Raw genomic sequence first — 20,823 nt, forward strand, 5'->3', positions numbered from 1 at the left:
CTCCCACAACAAGGAAGGCTCAAGATAAGGCAGAAGTCATATAATTCAAAAGAATATCTGGGGCTGAGGCTTTCATCCTTCAAGGCCATAAGCACACCGAGTGATGCTCCAGCTGGGTTTGTTGAGACCAGAGATACAGTCGTCTCTCAGCCCACTCAGTTAGACAAAGGAAGATCGTTAGGCTTTCCTGGTAACTAGCTTACATTCCTTGGAAATGTCTTAGGGGCCCAGGACACTCGCCAAACGGCAGGAACTCAGTCTGTTTTTTTTATGCAGACTGGGGTTTGCAGTTAGGGGCTGGGGGCAGGGTTTTTCTAGCAATAGCTGGCTACTCAGGTATCACACCAAGATGCCATGTGGCTGTGTCACAATACCACGGTTTCCTAAGAATTAAAGTAGAAAAGGTAATTAGCAAAATACATGGTGGGTGTGAACAGGTTTAACACAACACCAAAGGATTGTGTAAGAGGAGCATAAAGGCCGTCATTAAAGAAATGTATGACCAGAAAAGAATGTGATGGGGAGGATTGCTTGCAACATTTGTATCCGAGCTCCATCATCGGAGCCGCCATCAGAGCAGCTGGGTGGCTCCCCAAGAACATTTAAGGGAGGAAGTGAGCTTGGATGTGGTTGCACAGGATGAGGCTCAGGAGAGGTGGTGATCTGTAACACTTAAGGTGGATCACCTATTGATCCTTCCTAGAGTCTAAGTATCCGCCAGGGGTGGGGGGAGGGGGCGGTGTCTAACTCAGAGCTCTGCACACAGTAGGCGCATACTACACGCTTGCTTAATCGAAATGTAACTTTCAGCTACTCCCCTACCCCCAGCCGTTCACTACTTCCGGACCCCATTAACGTAGCAATTAATTCGGGCAATTTAGTGCGGCTTCCTCCAGCCTCGTGTTCCTCCAAAAGCCCCTGGAGGCCCCTCTCCTCCTTCTCTTCCTCCTCCTCCTCCTCCTCCAACCGCACCACCCAGAAGCTGCTTCTCTAGAATTCCCCCCAGGAGACCTTCCCCGCCCTCCCCCTCTCCTCCCATTCGTGCCTTGTGGGAGGGGTTAGACGCCCCTCTCCCACTTCTTCTGTGCTTGGAGATCTCTCCACCACCCCCTCCCCCCAGTCCCCTCAGTCACTTGCCTCTGACACCCCAGGGAGGAGAAAGAGGTCGAACCCAAGGGGCTGCCTCGAGCCCAGTCAGCTCCCGGGAGTCTCGAAGAGGAAGTTTACCTTCCGGGTCAGAGGGCGGGGCCCGCAGCCGGCGGCTCTTCACTTCCGGGGCGGGGCTGGCGCGCAGAGTGTGTCTCTCTGTCTCTCTCCCCCGCCTCCCCCCTCCCCCCCCACCCGGCCGGCCGAGCAGCAGAGGCGGCGGTGGAGGCGGCACCGGCAAGATGAGCGGTGAGTGGCGGGCCCGCCCCGTGCTGCCCTTCCACCCGGACCCTGGGCTCGGGGCCGGGGCGCCGGAGGGAGGGCCAGCCCTCGGCCGGACCACCCCTCGCGGCCCCTCCGCTGTCACTGGCTCCTGCCTTTCGCTCCTGCTCTACCTGTCACCTGCTCCCGGGCTCCCCGGGCGGCTGAGCCCTTGCTCCCTGGGCTCTCCAGGGGCCCGACCTCCGGACTTCCCACTGGGGTCTGACCTTTGCTCCTCAGGACTCCCACGTGTCTGATCCCTCGCTCCTCGGGACACACACCCGTCTGACCCCTGCGCCCCAGGACCCCCACATGTCTGATCGCCCCCCAAGTCTGCCCCCTAGGCCCCCCCCCCCCCCGGGCGTCTGACCCCCAGCCTCCCGGTCCTACTCATCTGATCCTCCTACCCACTAGTATCCTTAGAGTCATCTGAGCCCCACCTTCCCAGACCCCTCTACACCTCTGACCCCCCCCTTCCCCACGACCCCCATGTGGCAACTCCTTGCTCCCCAGGGCCCTTCAGTTTTCTGACCCTCAGCTTCCCTACTTGTCTGACCCTCCTCCTCTCCAGGATCTTCACAGGCATCTGACCCATCCCCTGCTTCCCAGAGGATTCCCTTCCCCATGTCCAACCCCCTCTGCTCTCCATGACCCCCGTGTTTACCCCCTGCTCCCCAGGCCCCCTTCGTTATTTGACCCCCAGCTTCCCAATCCCTTCATTTGTCTCATCTCCAGCTTTCCAGTCCTTCTACTTGTCTGACCCTACCCCTGCTCCCCACATCCTCCTACTCTCAGTCATTTGACCTCCAGCTTCCCAGGCCCCCCACAAGTATGACAGCCCCCCTCCTCCCCATGGCCTCCACATGTTTATTCCCTGCTTTTCAGAAACCCCCCTCCTAGTTTTCTGCTTCTCTGACCCTCCTACTTCCCAGAATCATCCCAGCCATCTGACCCATCTGGCCACATGCCTGACCCACTTGCTCCCCATAATCTTCATGTGTTTACCCCTGCTTCCCAGGCCCCCTTAGTTATCAGACTCCCACCTTCCCAGTCCCTCTGGTGGTTTCATCCCCACCTTCCCAGTCCCTCTAGTTGTCTGACCCTCCTACACCCTAGTATTCTCGCAGTCATCTGATTCCTGGCTTCTTGGTCCTTCTTGTCTGACCCTCCCACTTGCTAGTATCTTCTCAGTCACTTGACTCCCAGCTTCCTGACCGCCACATGTCTGATTCCCCCCCTGTTCTCCGTGACCCCCATGTGTTTACCCCCCTGCTTCCCAGGCTCTCTTTATTAGTTATCTGACTCTGAGCTTCCTAGTCCCTCTAGTTGTTTCACCCTCCTACTCCCCAGCCTCCTCCCAGCCCCCTCAGTTGTCTGACCTTTGCTCCCCATGATCCCTATGTGTTTACCCCTCGTTCTCCAGGGCTCCCTAATTAACCAACCCTCCACTCCCCCCCAGCTTCCCAGGCTTACTTGTTTGATCCTTCTGATAATCTCTAGCGTCTCTCTAGTAATCGGACTCCTCTGTTTCCCAGTTCCATTAGGTACCTGACCCTTTTGCTCTCCAGGCCCCTGACAAGTTTACCCCTTTTGCTCCATGCTCCCCCACCATGTTTCCTCTCTACTTCTCAGGTACAACCTCCCTCCAACTCCCCAGCCTCCTCCCAATCTTCTGACTCCCTGATTTCCAGGCCTTCCACTCTATGATCCTACTACTTAAGCCTCGTCCATATCATCTGACCCCATGCTTTTGCGTCCCTTCCCCCAAATTTTCCAATTCTTTGCTCCTAGTTCTAATCCTCTATTCCCCTTCTTGGTCCTTGCCAGTGGTCTGTCTACCCCTGCTCCCCAGGCTGCTGCCCCTCTCTTTCTCGCTCCTTCCCTGTTTCTTCCTCTTTGCTCCCAGTCCCTTCTAGTTGTTTGCTTCCTGCTCTTTAATAATCACTTCCTGTTGTCTGACACCTCTGCTCCCCAATGCACCCTAGTTGTTTCACCCTCTGCTTCTTCCCAGTCACTCCCAGTCTCCCAGTTGCTTGATTGCCTAGGCTCATGTTTTTCCTACTTGCTCTTCTGTCCCTCTTTCTCTCTGAAGTTATTGCTCTGTCACTACTGCCATTTTCTCAACCCGGCTCTAACAGTCTCAGGAGTTGACCACCGTGCCCAGCTATCTCACTTCTTGCCCAGGGTTTGACACCTTCCTTTCCTCTCTACTTTCCATTATTCCCATTGGCTAGCATTGAGTTCTGGGGTGTTCTACCCTGAGGTTCTTGGCTTGTGTGGAGGAGTGGGAGGCTGATATTTGCTTTGTTTTTGGCTTGGCTCTGGGTTTTAGAGCCTTGGGTTGGCCAGTCTCTGCTATTCTTGAACTGTGGAGGATCCTGCTCTTGTTTTGTTGCTAAGTCATTCCTGAATGTTTGTGTGTCTGGAGATGGGAGTGACTCAGGAAAATAATTGTGTATCTGTCATGGATTTGCCCCAGCTGATCTGGGATCAGATTTTTTTTTTTTAAAGTATCTCCTTTGCCTTTGTGTGTATATTTATTTCTTCTCTGTATTTTGTCCTTAAGGTTAGTGACATCTATTTACTTGGTATAGCTTTCTAAAAAGAAGCCTATTGATAACTCTTGGTAAGCTCTCAGAGGCTAAGTGAAGGATTAATGTAGCAAGATCCCTGGGCCAATACGTTTACCTCTCTTTTGTAATGCAACCATTTTTAAGGGCTGTCTGATTTCCCCGGTGAAGTGTTTTGTTTTTCTTAAGTTTATATGCATTTCATTCTTTTCTTTTAAGAGTAGTATTTGTGGAATTGGCGGTACCTGTGAGAGATGTATTCTTTTAGAACTAGTTATGGTTGTCAATTTAATTAATGTCCAAGACTGAGCTGAATAACTAGTAGATTAATTTTGTTTCTGTATCTACGTTTTTATTAGTTATCACATTTCATGATCAAAGCTTTCACTCTTAAGTATACTTTCACAAACATATTTAGTGAACCTAACTTTCTGATATGAAATGAGTTGTGAAATTCAAACATACTTTAAAAATAGAAACATCTTTATGTTTCCAAGCTCAGTCATCAAGGTACAGTTTTATACCCTACTCACAGAAGTATAAGTATAAATATGGTTATGGGCGTGAGTGGGCAGCACATAAGTATGGTCCATAAGTATGGGGCAAATGGTTCCTCAGGTGATTCCATGGATTTGAAGGACCTGTGACTACCAACTTTTAGGAAGATACGTTTGTGAGATTGAGGATTGCTTTTTCAAAGGAAGTAGTTGAGTATGATTGTTTCATTCCTTAGCAGTAGGAAGGACATGAGGACCCTGTGTCAACTGCTTAACAAGTATTTGTGGGGAGTGGTGGAAAAATATTGAACTTGAAATCAAAAGACCTTGGTTTGAATGAATGAATGTTCCCTGGGGAGGGAACAAGTATTTAAGTGCCTACTGTGTGCCACAGGCACCGTGCTAAATGCTTTACAGATATTATCTCATTTGATAATATTACTATGTGCCAAATACAGTCCTGTACACTGGAGATACAAATACAAAAGCAGAGAGTAACTACCCTCACAGATTTTATAGTCTCATACACATATAAGAGAATGGTGGCTATGGAGGGGTGTTTTGGTTTGGAAAATTACAGGGATGTGGAGTGTAGCCACTGGGGATTAGATTAACACATATCATCCAAGAACAATGGCTGACTTGATTTGGTCTTTTGTTTGTTTGGGTTTTTTTTTGTTTGTTTGTTTTTGGAGGGGGGAAGGCAAGGCAATTGGGGTTAAGTGACTTGCCCAAGGTAAGTGTCAAGTGTCTGAGGTTGGATTTGAACTCAGGTCCTCCTGATTCCAGGGCCAGTGCTCTATTCACTGCACCACCTACCTGCCCCAGATCATGGTTCTTGATTCTAGAACTGGAGGGAGCTGGGGTTGAATAATCTTGCGTTCAAGTCCTGAATTTTACTTCTTATGCTACCTGTTTTATAGGAATACTGTCAGAATCAGATGAGATAACAAATAGGAAAACCCTTTGCAAACCAAAGTACTCTATAGTTTGTTATGGTGGCATTGTACCTATCCATGTGCTATATGGACGGAGTAGAGATAGACTTGGAGTCAAATCCAGCATCTGATGCTTGTGGGCTGCATGACCATGATGACATGGGTTTGAATCCCACATCTGAGCCCTGGTACCTTGGACAAGTCATTTAGCCTCTCTTGGCTTCAGTTTTCTTATTTGTAAAATGAGAGCATTTTACTAGATGACCTCATTGGTCTGTTCCAGCTCTAAGTCTATGAGGATGAAATCACTTAACCTGTCCAGTCTTCAGTTTCCTCATTTGTAGTATAGATACTAATACCTGTAGTACCTACCTCACAAAGTTGTTGTGAATTGCAAATGAGGTAGTGTATGTATTATGCTTTGTCTCTGCCCTCTAGGAGTTTCCATTCTAATGGGGGAAGACAACACATAACAGGAAGCTGGGAAGAGTCAGAAATGGAATAAGAGTGGGGAGGAATAAAGGCATGGCTGGCCTGGACATTGCCTTTAAAATGAAGGTTCTGGGAGGAACTGACCAATTAGAAGATGGGGCTGCAGGGGCAAAGTGAACTGCCAGGGTGAGAAGGCTGCTATGGTATGGCGAGGAAAGTTAGTAGAGTCAGGAATGGAGCTTGGAGAGAAGTGAAGGTAAATTTTGAAAAGCTAAATCAGTTTTTCACTAAAAATAAAGCTAAAATAGTTTTTCACTGATAAGATATGCATACTTTAAGCAGAAAACAAGATAGCATATAATTTATTGTTGTTGATGTATATTATTGCTTTTAGACAGACATTTCCCAACAACCCCCCCCCCCCCAAAAAAAAACAATGCATTGCCACCTAATAGCATGATTCCGTGCTGTTTTCCATTTTCTGTAGTTTATGAGACCTTAACAGAAAGGACAGATGTGTGTTTTAATTTGGGCGGTATGATACCAATATTATTCATCTTATGACTTGGATTTGTTGCCTTTTAGCATTAAGACAGTATACTATAACATGCTTAGTTTTGTGAAAGAGAGTTTACCAGGCCTCATGTGGAATATAGGACTTGACATAGTTCTGATTCATATGAACAAGCATTGATTTAGTGCCTTCTGTGTGCTACACTGAGACACAGGACAGGTATTACAGAGACATTAATTTCAGGGAATTTATCATTCTAATGGAGAGAACAGATGTCTACATAAATAAAATTTTGATACAAGGCAGAATGTGATCATAGATTTATATCTGGAAGGAGTCTCAGAGACCATCTAGGACAACCTTCTCATAAATGCAAAGATTAGGTTAAAATACCATAAAAAATTGAGGAAGGAAAGATCACTTTTAACTGGGAGGCCTCCACAGAACTTTCTAGAGGAGGTAGCACTTGAGCTATGACTTGGAGGAAGGGAGAGAGAAAATCTTTGTGGGTATTTTCCTTTGTGTTTGTCTGATCCTGTCAACCCACCCTTTCACTGTATACTACAATGCTTCCTATTACTTATAGTATAGTTTTCTTTCTCTGTTTTGATTCTCTTTAGGATAAAATCTAAAGTCCTTTGTTTGGAATTTAATTCCACCCCCTTTATTTTTCTGATCTTATTACACAGTATTCCCTCTTCAAATGCCCTACCTATGGCCCTGCCATACTGGTCCATTTGCCATTCTTACACAAAGTGTAAGTTCTTTCTCATCAGTGAGTTCTTTCTCTCATGTCTGTGTGTTTGCACTGAGTGCCCCCCTGCCTGGAATGCTCTCCCTCCTCAACTTATCCTTTTGATCTTTGTTTTCCTGTAAGACTCAGTTCAAATACCCCCTTCTGATCATCAAGTCCATTCCTGGTCCTGGGGACAGTGGGACGAAAGGCAAGGATATAATAGATGGTACAGTGAGAATTGGAATGGGTAGTAGTTCAGTTTGAATGGAAGTTAGGATACATGGAGTGGCATGAATGAGCGTTGGAAAGACAGATTGGATTCAGATTGAAGAGGACTTTGAGTATGAGGATCAGAAATTTATACTTTATTTATTAAAATAAGTAGTGAAGAATCAGCTGCTCCAGATTTATGGAGTATTGTAGTCAATGCAGCTCTTTAGGAGGTTCCTTGCCTTTCTTTTCTGGAGTTGGTTGTGTTTAAGGGAGTTTGAGGAAGCAGTTATAGGTGTCTTAGATGGGAGCATAGGGACTCCTCTGCTTTGAGAAATATTGAAGTTTCCCAAGGAATTCTGACTTGTTTCACATCTATATAATCTGATAGGACCCTACACAGAAAGGACTTGGTTTATTAGCCTGACTTGGGGAGTTCTAGGAAGAGGAATTGAGGCTAGGAGCTTCCCTATCTCTGTATCTTTGAATAGGATACTCTCACAAATCCCCTCTCCTCCCTCAGGTTTGGTGACACAGCTTTTTCTGGTTTTTCTCCTACCTGGCTGACCACTTGTTCTTTGTCTTCTTTGTGGGATCATCAACTGTTCCACTTTCCAAGCATATGTGTATCTTAGGGCTCCATCCTGGGTCCTATGCCCCCAACCTCTTCTCTCCCTTCTTTTTGTCTTGGTCATCCCATCAACTCCTATGGATTTGGTGTTTTCTATATGACACCCATATCTACATATCCAATTCTTATTTCTTCCCTGAACTTCAGTCTGGCATCACCACTACCTGCTGGAGATCTGATCTTATCTCAAACTTGACATGTTTAAAGTAGAACTAAAGCCCTCTGAGCCTCCCTTTTCTTATGTATAAAATGGGGTTGATAATACTTTTCTTCTTGGTGCTATTTTGATGATTAAATGAAAGTTTTTACACCGATGAAAGTTTCCATTGCTTTCACTCAGCCAAGAGACTCTGGTAAGAAGGCTATTAAGCATCCCAGTTTGGACCGTTAACAGGCTACTATTATTTGACACTGGTAAACAAAGCTTATCATAGCACAGTATTAGAGAAAAAGAGAATTGACTAAGTTGATCTGATTATCCCAAACATAAAGCAAAGAATGACATTAACCTAAAAAAAAAAGGAATAAAAAAACCAACCAAACAAGAAAAATCCCTGAAGACCCAAACCAAAAAAAGTTCTTGGAAAAAAATTGGAGATTGAAAGTGTTCTGACAGAGATTTAGAAAGAGAACACTGATATTATTGTAAGAGGAAACCCAGGGAACTTTTCAGACTTTATTGGCAATAGAAGACCAGAAACAGATCTGGCACTAGTAACATTGTTAATCAAGGATTCAGGATTGTAAAATTAAATGTATAGAGCTTCACCCTCCTTCCTCACCAGTGGTGGTGAAACACATTTTGAGCTGAAGATCCTGATAGTCCAAAGTCAGTCTCAGTATTAGTAATAGTTCACATTTTAAAAGTACTTTCTTCCAAAGACCCTTGTGAGTTATAGATTATGGTTTTAGAACAAGAAACCGAGGCTCAGAAAACCTAAGTGACTTGTACAATGTCACATAAGTGGCGAATGGGTGACCTGGAATTCAAGACCTGCAAATCTGTTGCTCTTTCTACTCCAGTGGCAAAGGCCTTGATGATCCATGTTACACAAAATAAAACTCATTTTTAAGAATTTGAAATGTAGAAATGTTTGAATCTTTCTCTTAAAGTTAGGAAATACTGGATTTCATTATTTCTCTTGTCTGTCAACAAGCATTCATTAAGGCAGACACTGAGCAAGTGCTGGGAGTATGAAGAAAGCCAAAAGCCCTCGAGAAGCTCGCATTCTAATGGGAGAAAGAGCATGTAAACAACTGTGTACATACAACACACACAGGGTAAATGGGAGGGAAGGCTCCAGCAGTGGGGGTAATTGGGAAAGGCCTCTGTAGAAGGGAGGGTTTGAGTTGGATTTTGAAGAAAGCCAGAGAAGCCTGGAGGCAGAAATGAAGAGGGAGAGCATTCCGGGCTTGAAGCATAGCCACTGAAAATGCATGGAGTTGAGACATAGAATGTCATGTTTGGGGAACAGTAGGAAGACTGAAATAGATTAAAGGGAGGAGAATAAAGTATAAAAGTGGAAAGCAGGAGGAGTCAGATTGTGGTGGTCTTTAAAAGATAAGCAGAAGATTATCTATTTGATTCTGGAGGTAATAGTGAGCTACAGATGTTCATGGTAGGAGGGGCGGCAGGGTGACATAGTCTGATCAGCATTTTAGAAAGATCATTTTGGCTTGCACAGAGGATGGAGCTCATCCAGAAGGCTTTTGCAGTTGTCCAGGCATGTGATAATGAGGGCCTGCACAAGAGTGGCAGGACTATGAGTCAGAGACAAGGGGATATTGTGAAGGTAAAAACAAAACCTGACAACAAACTGGATATGGAGGGTGAGTGCAAGTGAGAAGTCAAGGATAACACTAAGCTTAGGAGATTGAGAAGATCATGGGGCTCTCAGTAGTACTAAGGAAGTTGAGAAGAAAGGAGGGTTTTGTGGGAAAGAAAATGAGTTCTGTTTTTGACATGTTATGTTTGAGTTGGTTGCAGGACGAGTCAGTTTAAGATGTCCAATAGGCTGTTTGGTGGTTTAAAACTGGAGGTCAGGAGAGTGGTTAGGGCTGGTTAAATAGATCTAAAATCATCTGCTTAGAGGTGGTAACTGAACCCAGGAGAGATGATGAGGTCTACAAGTAAGATAATGTAGAGAAATTGGTAGCCCCAGATCATTAAATAATTCTTCAGTCTTATGTAATTTGATATTTATATTTTAATATACTTTATATTCATTTAGCTAAGAATTCTTGTGCATAGAAACCCTCTGAGGATAGATTGCTTTCATCCATTTCATGGACAGAGGAGGTAAAAGAACAGGTGAAATAACTTATGAAGTTCACTGGGTGAAAACATAGTTTGAATTTCCTGAGTTTTGGCTTGAGTTAATTCATTGTTCTGCTCTTCTCTTCTTGTGCACACTTTAACAGCATTTGCATGTTCCAATGGAAGTTCTGAACCTTTTGGACATTTCTGTTTTCTAGGCTTTAACTGTGAAATCTCAGTTAGAGCATTATGATGTAAGAGTGAAGAATCAATGGAAAGGGACCTCAAATTAGCCAAGATAACATCCTTACGCATGATTTTGTCCTTAATGGTATGTTTTCATAAAAAGTAAGGAAAGTGGTGAGTATTAGTCATTTACAAAAATGAAAGTAGTGCATGATATATTAGGATAGAAAATAAGGATTAAATATTGATCAGCGACAGTGGGTTTGAACACCGAAATTGTAGTGATTACAGTTCACCTCAATTACTTGATGATAGGATAAGTAGTAAGGAACTAAACTTTTCAGGGTAGAAAAATGGTGAAATGACTTATTTGCTGTTGCCTATTATCAAGTTTTATTTGTCATTTCATCTTTTTTTTTTTTTAAGATTCTTAGAGTTGTTTCTTGGCATTGCTTGCAGTTCTTATATTTGGGTGGATTTTTATGACTTCACCTCAGAAGGTAACCTAGTTTATCTGAATTGTGATACAGTGGGAAGAGTGATGGGATTTACAATCAGAGATACTGGGTTTGTATTTGAACTTTGCCATTTTCCTGTGTGACCTTGGGTAAGTTACTCCATCTCTCCAGGCCTCAGATCCCCATCTGTAAAGTATAGGAGTTCAGAAAATCATAGCTGGAAGGAACCTCCGAGGCCATCTTGTCTAGGCCTCTCATTTTACAATGAGGAAATGGGCACCCTAGAAAAATTAAATGACCTACTGTTGCCTAGGTAGTTAATGCAAGAGGCAGATTTTGAACCCAGGTCCTTTGGCTCCAGAGCTAGTTCATTGACTTCTAAGATACCTTCTCTTTCTCTATGTCTGTAATCCTGTAATGACCATGAGGCCCTGAATAGTTTCAGAATCTGTTCTTCAATAGAATTTTTATCTGTGCTCACAAGCCAGCTTGTAATGTCCCGTGCTCTTCTCTGCTGTGTTGCGCAGAGTAGTCTTTCTCCTTGTCTTGGCACTACTATAGTGCTTAACACCATAACACTTCTAGCTGGTTCTCTTCATTGACTCAACAGAGCAGGGTTCATGAGCCTTCAGTGCACTGATTCTAAGCCTAGAAATGCCATCATTTCACCTTCTAGCCTCCCAGCATTCTGTTGTCAGGACCACTGAGGATCAGAGATCATAGACTTAGATATTTAAGGGGCCCTAAGAGGTCATCTAGCCTATCTTCCTCATAGAACAGTTGAGAAAGACAGGCCTAGAGAGATGTCACTTGCTCTCAGGCTCACAGGTAACAGAAGAGGATGCAAACCAAGGGCCTTCCTCTGATTTCAAATCCATTCCTCTTCGCAGTGTGCCATGATTTAAAGTAGAATCAGCCCTGGCCATCAGCTAAAGGACCTTCAGTGTTGTGACTTCATTGATGACCTAGTGTAAAGAAATCTACCCTATGTGATACTTTTTTCTTGTGTATTAAACATTACTCAAAGAGTCTTAGAGCTGGAAGGGCCATTACATATCCACAATCTAAAAAAGTACAAGCTGTTGATACTCATAATCAAACCACGTAATTTTATATTTGCACCCTAATGCTTTCCCAATCGAGTTAGTTTGGCTATGATAGCATGTGTATGTATGTAAAAAAATGCAAAAACACAAACAAGCCCGTGTTTTGTTTTTTTTTTTCTTGATCTGAAAGCTTGCTGATTTTTTTATTTGGGTTTTTTTTCATCTTTTTAAAAAAAATATTATTGTTAACCAGTTACTGCCTCTATTAGCGTGACAGCAGCAGTAGTACTCTATTCTCGTAAATGCATCTAAGTAAGAATTTTTTAGATATTTTAAATTCTCTTCCCATGGGTACTCCTTCCTGTGGTGCATATGGAAAGCTAGCAATGCCTTCTAATTTTTAACTTGTGTTTTCCTATAAATCTACCCAAGGAGGGGTTCAAAGTGCTGGGACCTGCTTCTGGATAACTTGACATTATATAGGTACCAATTGAACATATAGGCTATCCATTGGTTATTCTTATTTGTGATTTGAATTTAATTCTTTGGATATCATGGTGTTCTATTTGGCATGTTATTTTTGTGATGTGTCAGGAGACCCTACCAAAGGCGAGAGATTTAGAGACCTCAGAAATCATCCAGTTTGATCCTTCATTTTACTCATGAGGAAAGTAAGACCAAAGAAATGCAACTTTGCAAAGTCCACACAGGTAGTAAGTAGTTGAGGTGAGATTTGAACCTTCTATGTTGCAGACTTGGAACCAAGAATACATGAGTTCAAATTTCACCTCTGATGATTACTACCTTTGTAACATTGGTCAAATCACTTAACTTCTCTAAACTTGTTTCCTTATCTGAAGGTGATGATTTTAACTAGATGGCCTCTGGGGTCCCTTCCAGCTTTAGGTTTGTGATCCTTTTAGACAGTGGAGAGAGTTGTTACACCAACAAAATGCCAGATTCTTGGCATATTCCCTGTTCTTACTCTATGATTCTCTGTTGTGCAGCATCACCAAAAAGAACGCTGCTAAAAAGATGAGCCCTTGTTTCAGGGAGAAGCTTAGGGTTATCAAAACTACTATGCAGTTTTCTAAATATAATCTAGCCTATCCTCATGTTCCAGTCACAGGTCATTTGCCATCTATAGTGTTGTTTGAGATATAGGTACTGATTGAGAAATTGCTTCATCCGGGCAACCAGCACCAACTGGGAAAACACCCCTAAAATGCACCCCTTGAATCAGTTTTTAAATTCATAGTATGACTCTAATGTAAAAGTGATTAAGACATTCTGTTGAGTATTGCTATAGTAGCTTAGACAGAATTTCAGAATTGGAAGGGATCTTAGAGGTCATGTAATCCAACCCCCAGGATTCGGGGTCTCTTACTCCTACTGCACCTGAGAGTGCTTAATGGGGCTCTTGCTCCAGGTGCCCAAGGAAAGGTAGGAAAGGCATTATTATTTACCTATGTTTAGGAGGAAGTGTTACAGCCAATGGAAAAGAAGCTCATTTATTTGGAAAGGAGGAGGAGAAGAGGAAACTGTAGTGGGGAATAGAGGTGAGTGGTTTGTATGGAGAGATTGAATATAGATTTGAGTTCCCAGCCCCTGTAGCCACCTAAAGCCCAAAACTTATTCTTGCTTTTCGGCTAACTGGGGTGGGCTGAAGTTTGGATTCAGTCAGAGGGCTGCACTTGAGGACCTAGAGGGCTACATGTAGCCTTTAGGCCACAGTTTCCGCTCCCCTGAACCTGAACTCAAGAATTCTTTTTTTCTATTTTCCTACTTTACTGAAGGAAGCAAAAAAATTTTTTTTTGCTCTCTATATTTCCCACTGAGAGTCAAAGCCTTGGTTGTTCCTTGCTAGTTACAGACCTTCTGATAAACGACTCTATCGATTGTCTATTCCCCCTAATAATGTCTGGACAGCTGACATTATTTATTGACTTGGTTTTTCATCTGTGGCTAGTAAGGCTGTACTCTTCCAAATGATTGTAGCTCTGATTTAGGAGACTCTGCAGTGTTCCAGGGCAAGGCAGCACAATGTCATTCTGAAAAAAAAAAAAGAATATCTACAGTGCCTCAGTGTGCATAGGGGGCTTCCCTTTAATTTGGATTCTGGGCCAGATATCATTCATGACAGTTGCAAAAACCTTTGGCGAACATATGTCTTCACATTTTGAAATTGTTATTAATATTTAGAGGCTTGTCAAGTAGTTATTTTTGTAGTTAAGGCTTTCAAGGAATCTTGTATGATTTTTAATATATGCATGGGAGACAATATATTGTAGGAGATATTTTAAAGCAAAATTTTGCTCTGTAGAATGAAATACTTCTTTCATAGCCAGCAAGCACCAAGTGACTTCCAGTCAGCTGTGTGTTTGTAAAGATGTAGATTGGTGTAGAATCTTGTTTGTGAAAGCCCTCATTGGGGATGCCCTCAATTCTTACGTAGATAATGTGCTAATAAAAGATGTTGCAGATATGGGAAAGGAAGCTCGTGGTAATTATTGATATTTTCTGAATAATCCTTTTTTGATTATAAGTTCCTGATTTTTTCCACGCATAGTATCTTTTCTCTCAGATATCTTGAAAATTGTTTCCTCAAAAGCCTTAGAATTAATTCTGTTGCATTCAGAATGAACTTTCTCAGAGTATGTTGAGACTATTCCAGCTTGTCCTTTTTTTTGGGGGGGGGTACTATTCTCCCATTCTCTACATCTCTCTATTCTCTGTGTTGGGGACAGTTATGTTGGAGACCAGGTGTGGTTGTTAGGTGGTCAGTGGTAGAGGAAGGGAGTCTGTTAAAATCGTCCTGAAAGATCTTTTACATTTTTTTGACTGTTGGTTGTCCTACCGGTTTAGTCCTTAAATGCCCTTGGGATCATCTGGTTTAATTAGGTTTCATACCAGGTGTTCTATGAACTTGTTTTGCTTCTCACTGTTTTCTAAGATGACTGCTCATATTATGCCCTCATCTTCCTCTGTAAGATTTTACAAATGAGTTTATATATTAAACTCAGGCTGCCTTTGGTTGCCTTTCTCCAAGCTTGGTGAGAAGGTCAAATGTTTTGCTGGGGTGGTTTTTAGATTCTTTTGGATTCTCTGGTGTGGTGATGGATCATTTGAACTTCCTTAGGAAATGGTGATAGACTGATAATATCTGTAGCTTTTTTAAAAAAAATTTTTGACCCATTTTCCATATTTATTTGAGGATAAATTAGAGTTGCCTTATTAATTTCAGGTGTAGACCTTAATTTTTGTTTCTCCTAATTCAGTTTTGTTTTGATTTTTCCTTTTACAAGATAATGGCTTGCTTGTAAATTGGATACCCAGCTTGGAAGTCACTCCTATATTAGAAGAGTCATTTCCTGCCTGTTAGTTTTCTTTTTTTTTTTGTGATGAGATTTGAGATTAGCCATTTCTTGTACTTTCAGAGTTTCTTCTTGTAGGATGTATTAATGATAGATATATAGCCTATGTATGTATAGCTTTTGGATTTATTTAATTTTAAATCTGAACATCAATACCAACTAAGATGAACCTCTTTACTCATATGTAAGTACATATTAATATAATATGTATACATAGTAGAACAGAAAAAGAGGAATATACATGAAACTACAAATTTCTCTTAGGCAGAAGTTGCTTTTCTTTCAAAATATGTAGTAAATTCAACATGTAGCTTTCAAAGATGTCTTGCTTTTCTACTATTATTTCTGGCTTTCTGTTTTCTTCTGTACATTAAAAAATGCTTTTGTTTTTCTTTTCCCCAATGCTTCCATATACCTATCCCTCTTTCTTCTTGTCTTGCCTTATAAAATCTCTAGGAGCACAATCTGTACAGGTATTGAGGACATCCTTGAAGGTATGACAGAAAAGGCAGGCTTTAAAAAAACAACAACAAAAAAGAAAGAAAACCCCTTGTTAAAAAAGTGTGTGGTGAAGCGAAACAAATTTATACATTGAGGCCTTTGTATATATTGAAGCAGCTGGGCTGGAGTCAGGAAGACCTGAATCTGATTCTGGCCTCAGACACTGATGAGCTGAGTGACCCTAGGCAAGTCACCTAACCTCTCTGAGATCTAAAATGGGGATAATAGTAACATCTACCTCATAAGGTGGCACATTATACACAAACACATGCATGTGTGCCGCTGCATACCACCCCCATCCTTCCTCCCCCCACCCAAGTCTTAGTGCCAATCCTTAAAGCTTAAGACTTTTGGAACATCCTGTTATGCATGTATGCATACATCTATGTGTATGCGTATAGTGCTTTGTAAACCTTAAAGTGCTACATAAATGCTAGCTATCATTATAATTGCATTCTATGAGTCTTTGGGCTCTGTCATATCTTATTTCTAAACCACATTTTCTGATATTTTTTACTGTCTTCACTTATATCCATCGTTGCATTTAAATCTCTGGGTATTAAAACATATATTGGTTTATTTTGGAGGATCTTTGTAGAGTTTTTCTACCTTTTTATCCTTTGCAACAGATGTTAACATATAAGCTGTCATCTTCATAGCGTTCTTTTTGGGAATATTTATCATGGGCACTGAAATATGAGATGAGCTTGAAATGATATTTCTTGTTGACTTTGGACCATAATTAAAGACATCACTCTCTTTATTAGTTTCTTTGTGGGAAAGCCATGGGAACCATCTTTTCATTTAGCTGCAACTTTTTGTCTTCTAATTTCTTTTATGATAAGCATGACAAGATTGACATGATGAAGTGTGTCTGCTGGGCTGTTTTATGTTTAGACTATCAGCAATTAAGTTAATATTTATAGATAGTCTAAAAACTGTGTAATTCTTAGCATTTTCTCTTCCCTTTTCTGCCACTTTGACACTGGCATTGCAGGAGTGGAAAGGACTAACTAGGATTGAGGGCCATTTGCATTTTTCTTTATTCCATGTGTTGCTAAGGTCCAAGAATATACTACGAAGTGGCTAATGTGCTGTGATGAACATCTCAGTCAGGTTGGTCCTCAGCAGCCAAACAGCCTTTCCAGAATATTAGAACCTGTTAGAGCCTGTGCTTTACTGGCAAAGCCCTCAAGAACCCAAAGTCACTTCCATGCCAGGTTAGACTTTGGAGAGGATTTTAAGCAGGAATCATGTTTGAAATCATGTCCAGAAAGCACAATAAATTCTTGCTTTGATGGAGGCTCTTAAAGATACTACATTTTTATTTATTTAAACCTCCAGTGCTTTGAGCATATTATTGGGCCTTCTGTTATGTTTTAAGCTTGCTTCCTGATTACATTCATGTTAAAAAAAAAAAAAACTAACTGGTTGGGTTCAGTTCAATAAACATTAAGCACATACTGTGGACTTAGATAGAATAGTGCCCATCTCAGGAGTTTAAAATGGTTGCTTGTCTCCAGCACAGAATCACTGTTTCCTTCAGTAAATTGAACAAGTGTGGATTACTTCTTGGGGCTGGATTTACATGAATAATGTGGCAGCAATGGGTATTTATGGGTCTAAGGACCCTGAAGCTTCTCCTGATCTCCTTCAGTGACATGGATACTCATTGTGGGTGGTTCTGCTTAAAAGTACTGGAAACTACTCATTGTCATGTGCCTATTCACTCAGAAACTAGAGAGAGAACAGAGGGCAGAGTTCAGTATGGTTTACAGTTTGGCCTTCACAGTTAACTTTGTCTGTTATTGAGTAAAGGATAAATAAGAATTAAGCAGTTGGAGAATTCTTTTTCTGTTCATATGTCAGATACAGAAGAGTTATTTTTCAAGTATCCTTGGGAGTAAGGTGAGAGTGGTAGTCTTTTGGCATGCTTCTCTTTAGTATCCCGGAAAGAATAACTATAGTGGTAATGGCCAGGGAAACTTATTTTGGTGTAAAGGAATACGGGTGATTGGGGCTTAAGAGTTAACTTTAGGCCAAAGGTTGATTTGTTTTAATCAATCAGTAAATATTTATTAAGTGCCTGCCGTATGCCAGGCACTATGCTAAGTTCTGGGGATAGGAAAAGAGGCAAAAGACAGTTCTTGCTTTCAAGGAGCTTACAATCTGATAGAGGAGACAGCACACAAACAGATTATAGAAAGCAAGCTATATACAGCATAAACAGGAAATAATTAACAAAGTAAAGGCATTGGAATTAGGGGGGTTGGGGAAAGCTTCCTGTAGAAGGTAGGGTTTTAGTTGGACTTAAAGGAAGGCAGGGAGGTCAGTGGTTAGAGCTGAGGAGAGAGAGTGTTCCAGCATGGGGGAGAGCCAGAGAAAATATTCAGAGCTGAGATATGGGGTGTCTTGTTTGTGGAACAGCCAGGAGACCAGTGTCACTAGATCTAAGTATATGGAGAGGAGTACGTTGTAAGAAGACTGGAAACACAGGAGGGGGCTAGGTTATGAAGGACTTTGAATCCCAAACAGCATTTTGCATTTTCTCCTGGAGGTAATGTTGTTAGGGTTGTTTTTGTCCTTCGTTCTCAAAGAGGACAATGGCATCAGGAAGGTGACGCCATGACTTGCAAGTGAATCGGATTTAAGTGAGGGTAGGGTTGGGCATAGTCACCAGCTTCACTCTCTCCTGAGGAGCCATATGGGTCCAGTAGCAATATGTAGATCAGGATGACTGGAGATGGCCCCCTCCTGGAGATAATAGGAAGCCCCTGGAGGTTGTTGCGTGTGGGGGGGTGGGGAGTGACATGGTTGGACCTACACTTTAGGAAGAACATTTTAGTGGCTGAATTGAGGATGAATTGAAGTGGGGAGAGACTTGAGGAATGCAGACTCACCAGCAAGCTTTTACAGTAGTCCAGTTGTGAAGTGATCAGGCCCTTCATTATTGTAGGAGCAGTGTCAGAAGAGAGAAGGGGGCATGTGCAAGAGATCTTGCACAGATGAAATCGACAGATCCAAAAAGGCTATGGGGAGAGGGTCCAGAAAGTGTTAATGAAGGATGTAGGCTGAAGAAGAATGTATGAAAATAGGACAAAGACAGAAAATTGGAGCTTTAGGGTCAGAACCCAATTGGTCAGTTGGCTAAGAATATAGCCGCATTAATCAAGTCATGAGAGGAAGACTTGTCCCATATGGAAACGAATTTGTTCAGAGACTGTATGTACTTCCTAAAGGCAGTTTGACTTTGGACTGGAGGGAGGCAACAAGAGTCAAGCCAGAACTTAAGGGTTCAACAGTTTGGAAAGCTTAAAAGGGGAGTAATGTCAGAGAGGCCCTAGAAGAGATGTTATAATGTATTTTACCTGTTCTAGGCTAAATATACATGATTTACTTAAACTACACATAGTTTGTATCCCCAAATTCCGTCGTACTATAATAGATTTAATTGTGCACCTGAATTAGTTCCCATCTGTCTTAAGTAATAAGAAAATTCAGAGTACCATGCTGAGTTTCAAACTGGCATTGCTCAAAGGGCAAACTGACCTTCCAAGTATAGTAACAGGGAAAAGAAAGAAAAACTTGCTTATTTCTGTTAGGTAAAGAATAGCACAAACCAAACTTTCAGCTATTTAAAGAGAAGACTTTATTTATAGACACAGATGTTCAAAAGGTGTTTCAAGGCCTTGAGTGAGAAAGCCAGTAGGGAACATGTTATCAGGTTAGAGTGAAAGTCTGTAAATGCATACCTCCCTTTGGTAAGTTGCAGTTAGTAGTGTGTAAAAGGCTAGTTTTTAGGTCATTTTTCCTATCTAATATTGCATTTTATATCAGTTCTGCCTGGAACATAGTAGGTGCTTAATAACTGCATGTTGACTTGACTTACACCTTTAGGAGTTAATCTTAGTGATATTTAAGAAGTTTAGGGAATATTGGTTGTCTTTAGGAAGGGTAACATGGGTTATGGTTTAGCATTGTTTTCAGAGATGGTCACTTCAGTAGGAAAAACCATGCACTATGATATCTTAAGTCATAATATATATCTGATAAATAAAATTAATATCATTTTGTTGAATTTTAGGATCGCAGAGCAATGATACCAAAAGACAGTTTCTACTAGAGCGGCTGCTGGATGCTGTTAAACAGGTAAGAAAAAAACCTACGTTAGTGAGATTGTGCAGTTATATTGCCTTCAATGTCAAGCAATTCTCCTTTTGTTGGTGTGTGTAGGTAGGTATTCCTTCACTGACTCAGCCCTCAGTAGTGGACAATCTTTATGAGTTATGGGGGCCCAGAAGGTTCTCCCCCCAGTTATTTCAGTAACTTTCTTTAATAATAAGTGGGTGATAAATTTCCTTGTTCCTTTTTAAAAGATGAACTTTTCCTTGCTTTGTTTAAAAGATAAGTGGAGGGCCAGTTTGCTTGTTGACTTTTTAGTCTTGTGATAATAGCTAAAGCACAGCAAGATTCTGATTCAGCGTCTTGAGTTTGCCCTTCCCGTGCCCTCTTCTCCTTTCCCTTGCAAAATTGTTTGTACATAGTTGCTTACATGTTTTCTCCTCCATTAGACTGAGAGTTCTTTGACAGCAGGGACTATCTTTTGTCCGTCTTTGTATGTGATTAACAGTGTCTAGCATATAGTAGGTACTTATGAAATGTTTATTGATGGATTGATTTAAAATGTCCCATCTCAGCCATTAATGTAAATGACTTTTTTTTTTTTCCTGCAGTGCCAGATCCGCTTTGGAGGGAGAAAGGAAATAGCATCAGATTCAGATAGCAGGTAAAACATCAAACTATTTTAAGCCAAGTGTGAGACTGAAGAGAAGTTGATCTGATTCGATCTAAAAGCTAACAGGTGTCATAATCAAAACCTCTTAGTGTTCTAGGCAACTTTCTAAGATTATGAGGTTTAGGCCAGGAGTTGACCTCCTCTGACAGGAATTTCCCTATTTTGAAATACCACTGCTACTGCTTCTCTGTTCTTTTGATTGCTGTGAGTATATTTGTGAGAAGTTGTCTTACTTTGTTGATTGATAGATCTTGGAGGTAGATTTTACATA

The 20,823-nt window shown here is 41.8% G+C and overlaps 1 protein-coding gene across 1 annotated transcript in view; it reads left to right on the forward strand.

Moving 5' to 3' along the window:
• Positions 1-1,347: 1,347 nt before the first annotated feature.
• The window catches only part of SNX29 (sorting nexin 29), a 647,758-nt gene continuing 628,282 nt past the window's right edge, over positions 1,348-20,823 (forward strand). Inside the window, exons 1-3 of the mRNA XM_036738094.1 lie at positions 1,348-1,395; positions 19,842-19,906; positions 20,491-20,543. Coding sequence (XP_036593989.1) covers positions 1,389-1,395; positions 19,842-19,906; positions 20,491-20,543 — 125 coding nt within the window. The 5' untranslated portion in view covers positions 1,348-1,388. The remainder of the gene's footprint in view (positions 1,396-19,841; positions 19,907-20,490; positions 20,544-20,823) is intronic.

Source organism: Trichosurus vulpecula, chromosome 9 (assembly GCF_011100635.1).
Source record: "Trichosurus vulpecula isolate mTriVul1 chromosome 9, mTriVul1.pri, whole genome shotgun sequence".
Taxonomy (NCBI): domain Eukaryota; kingdom Metazoa; phylum Chordata; class Mammalia; order Diprotodontia; family Phalangeridae; genus Trichosurus; species Trichosurus vulpecula.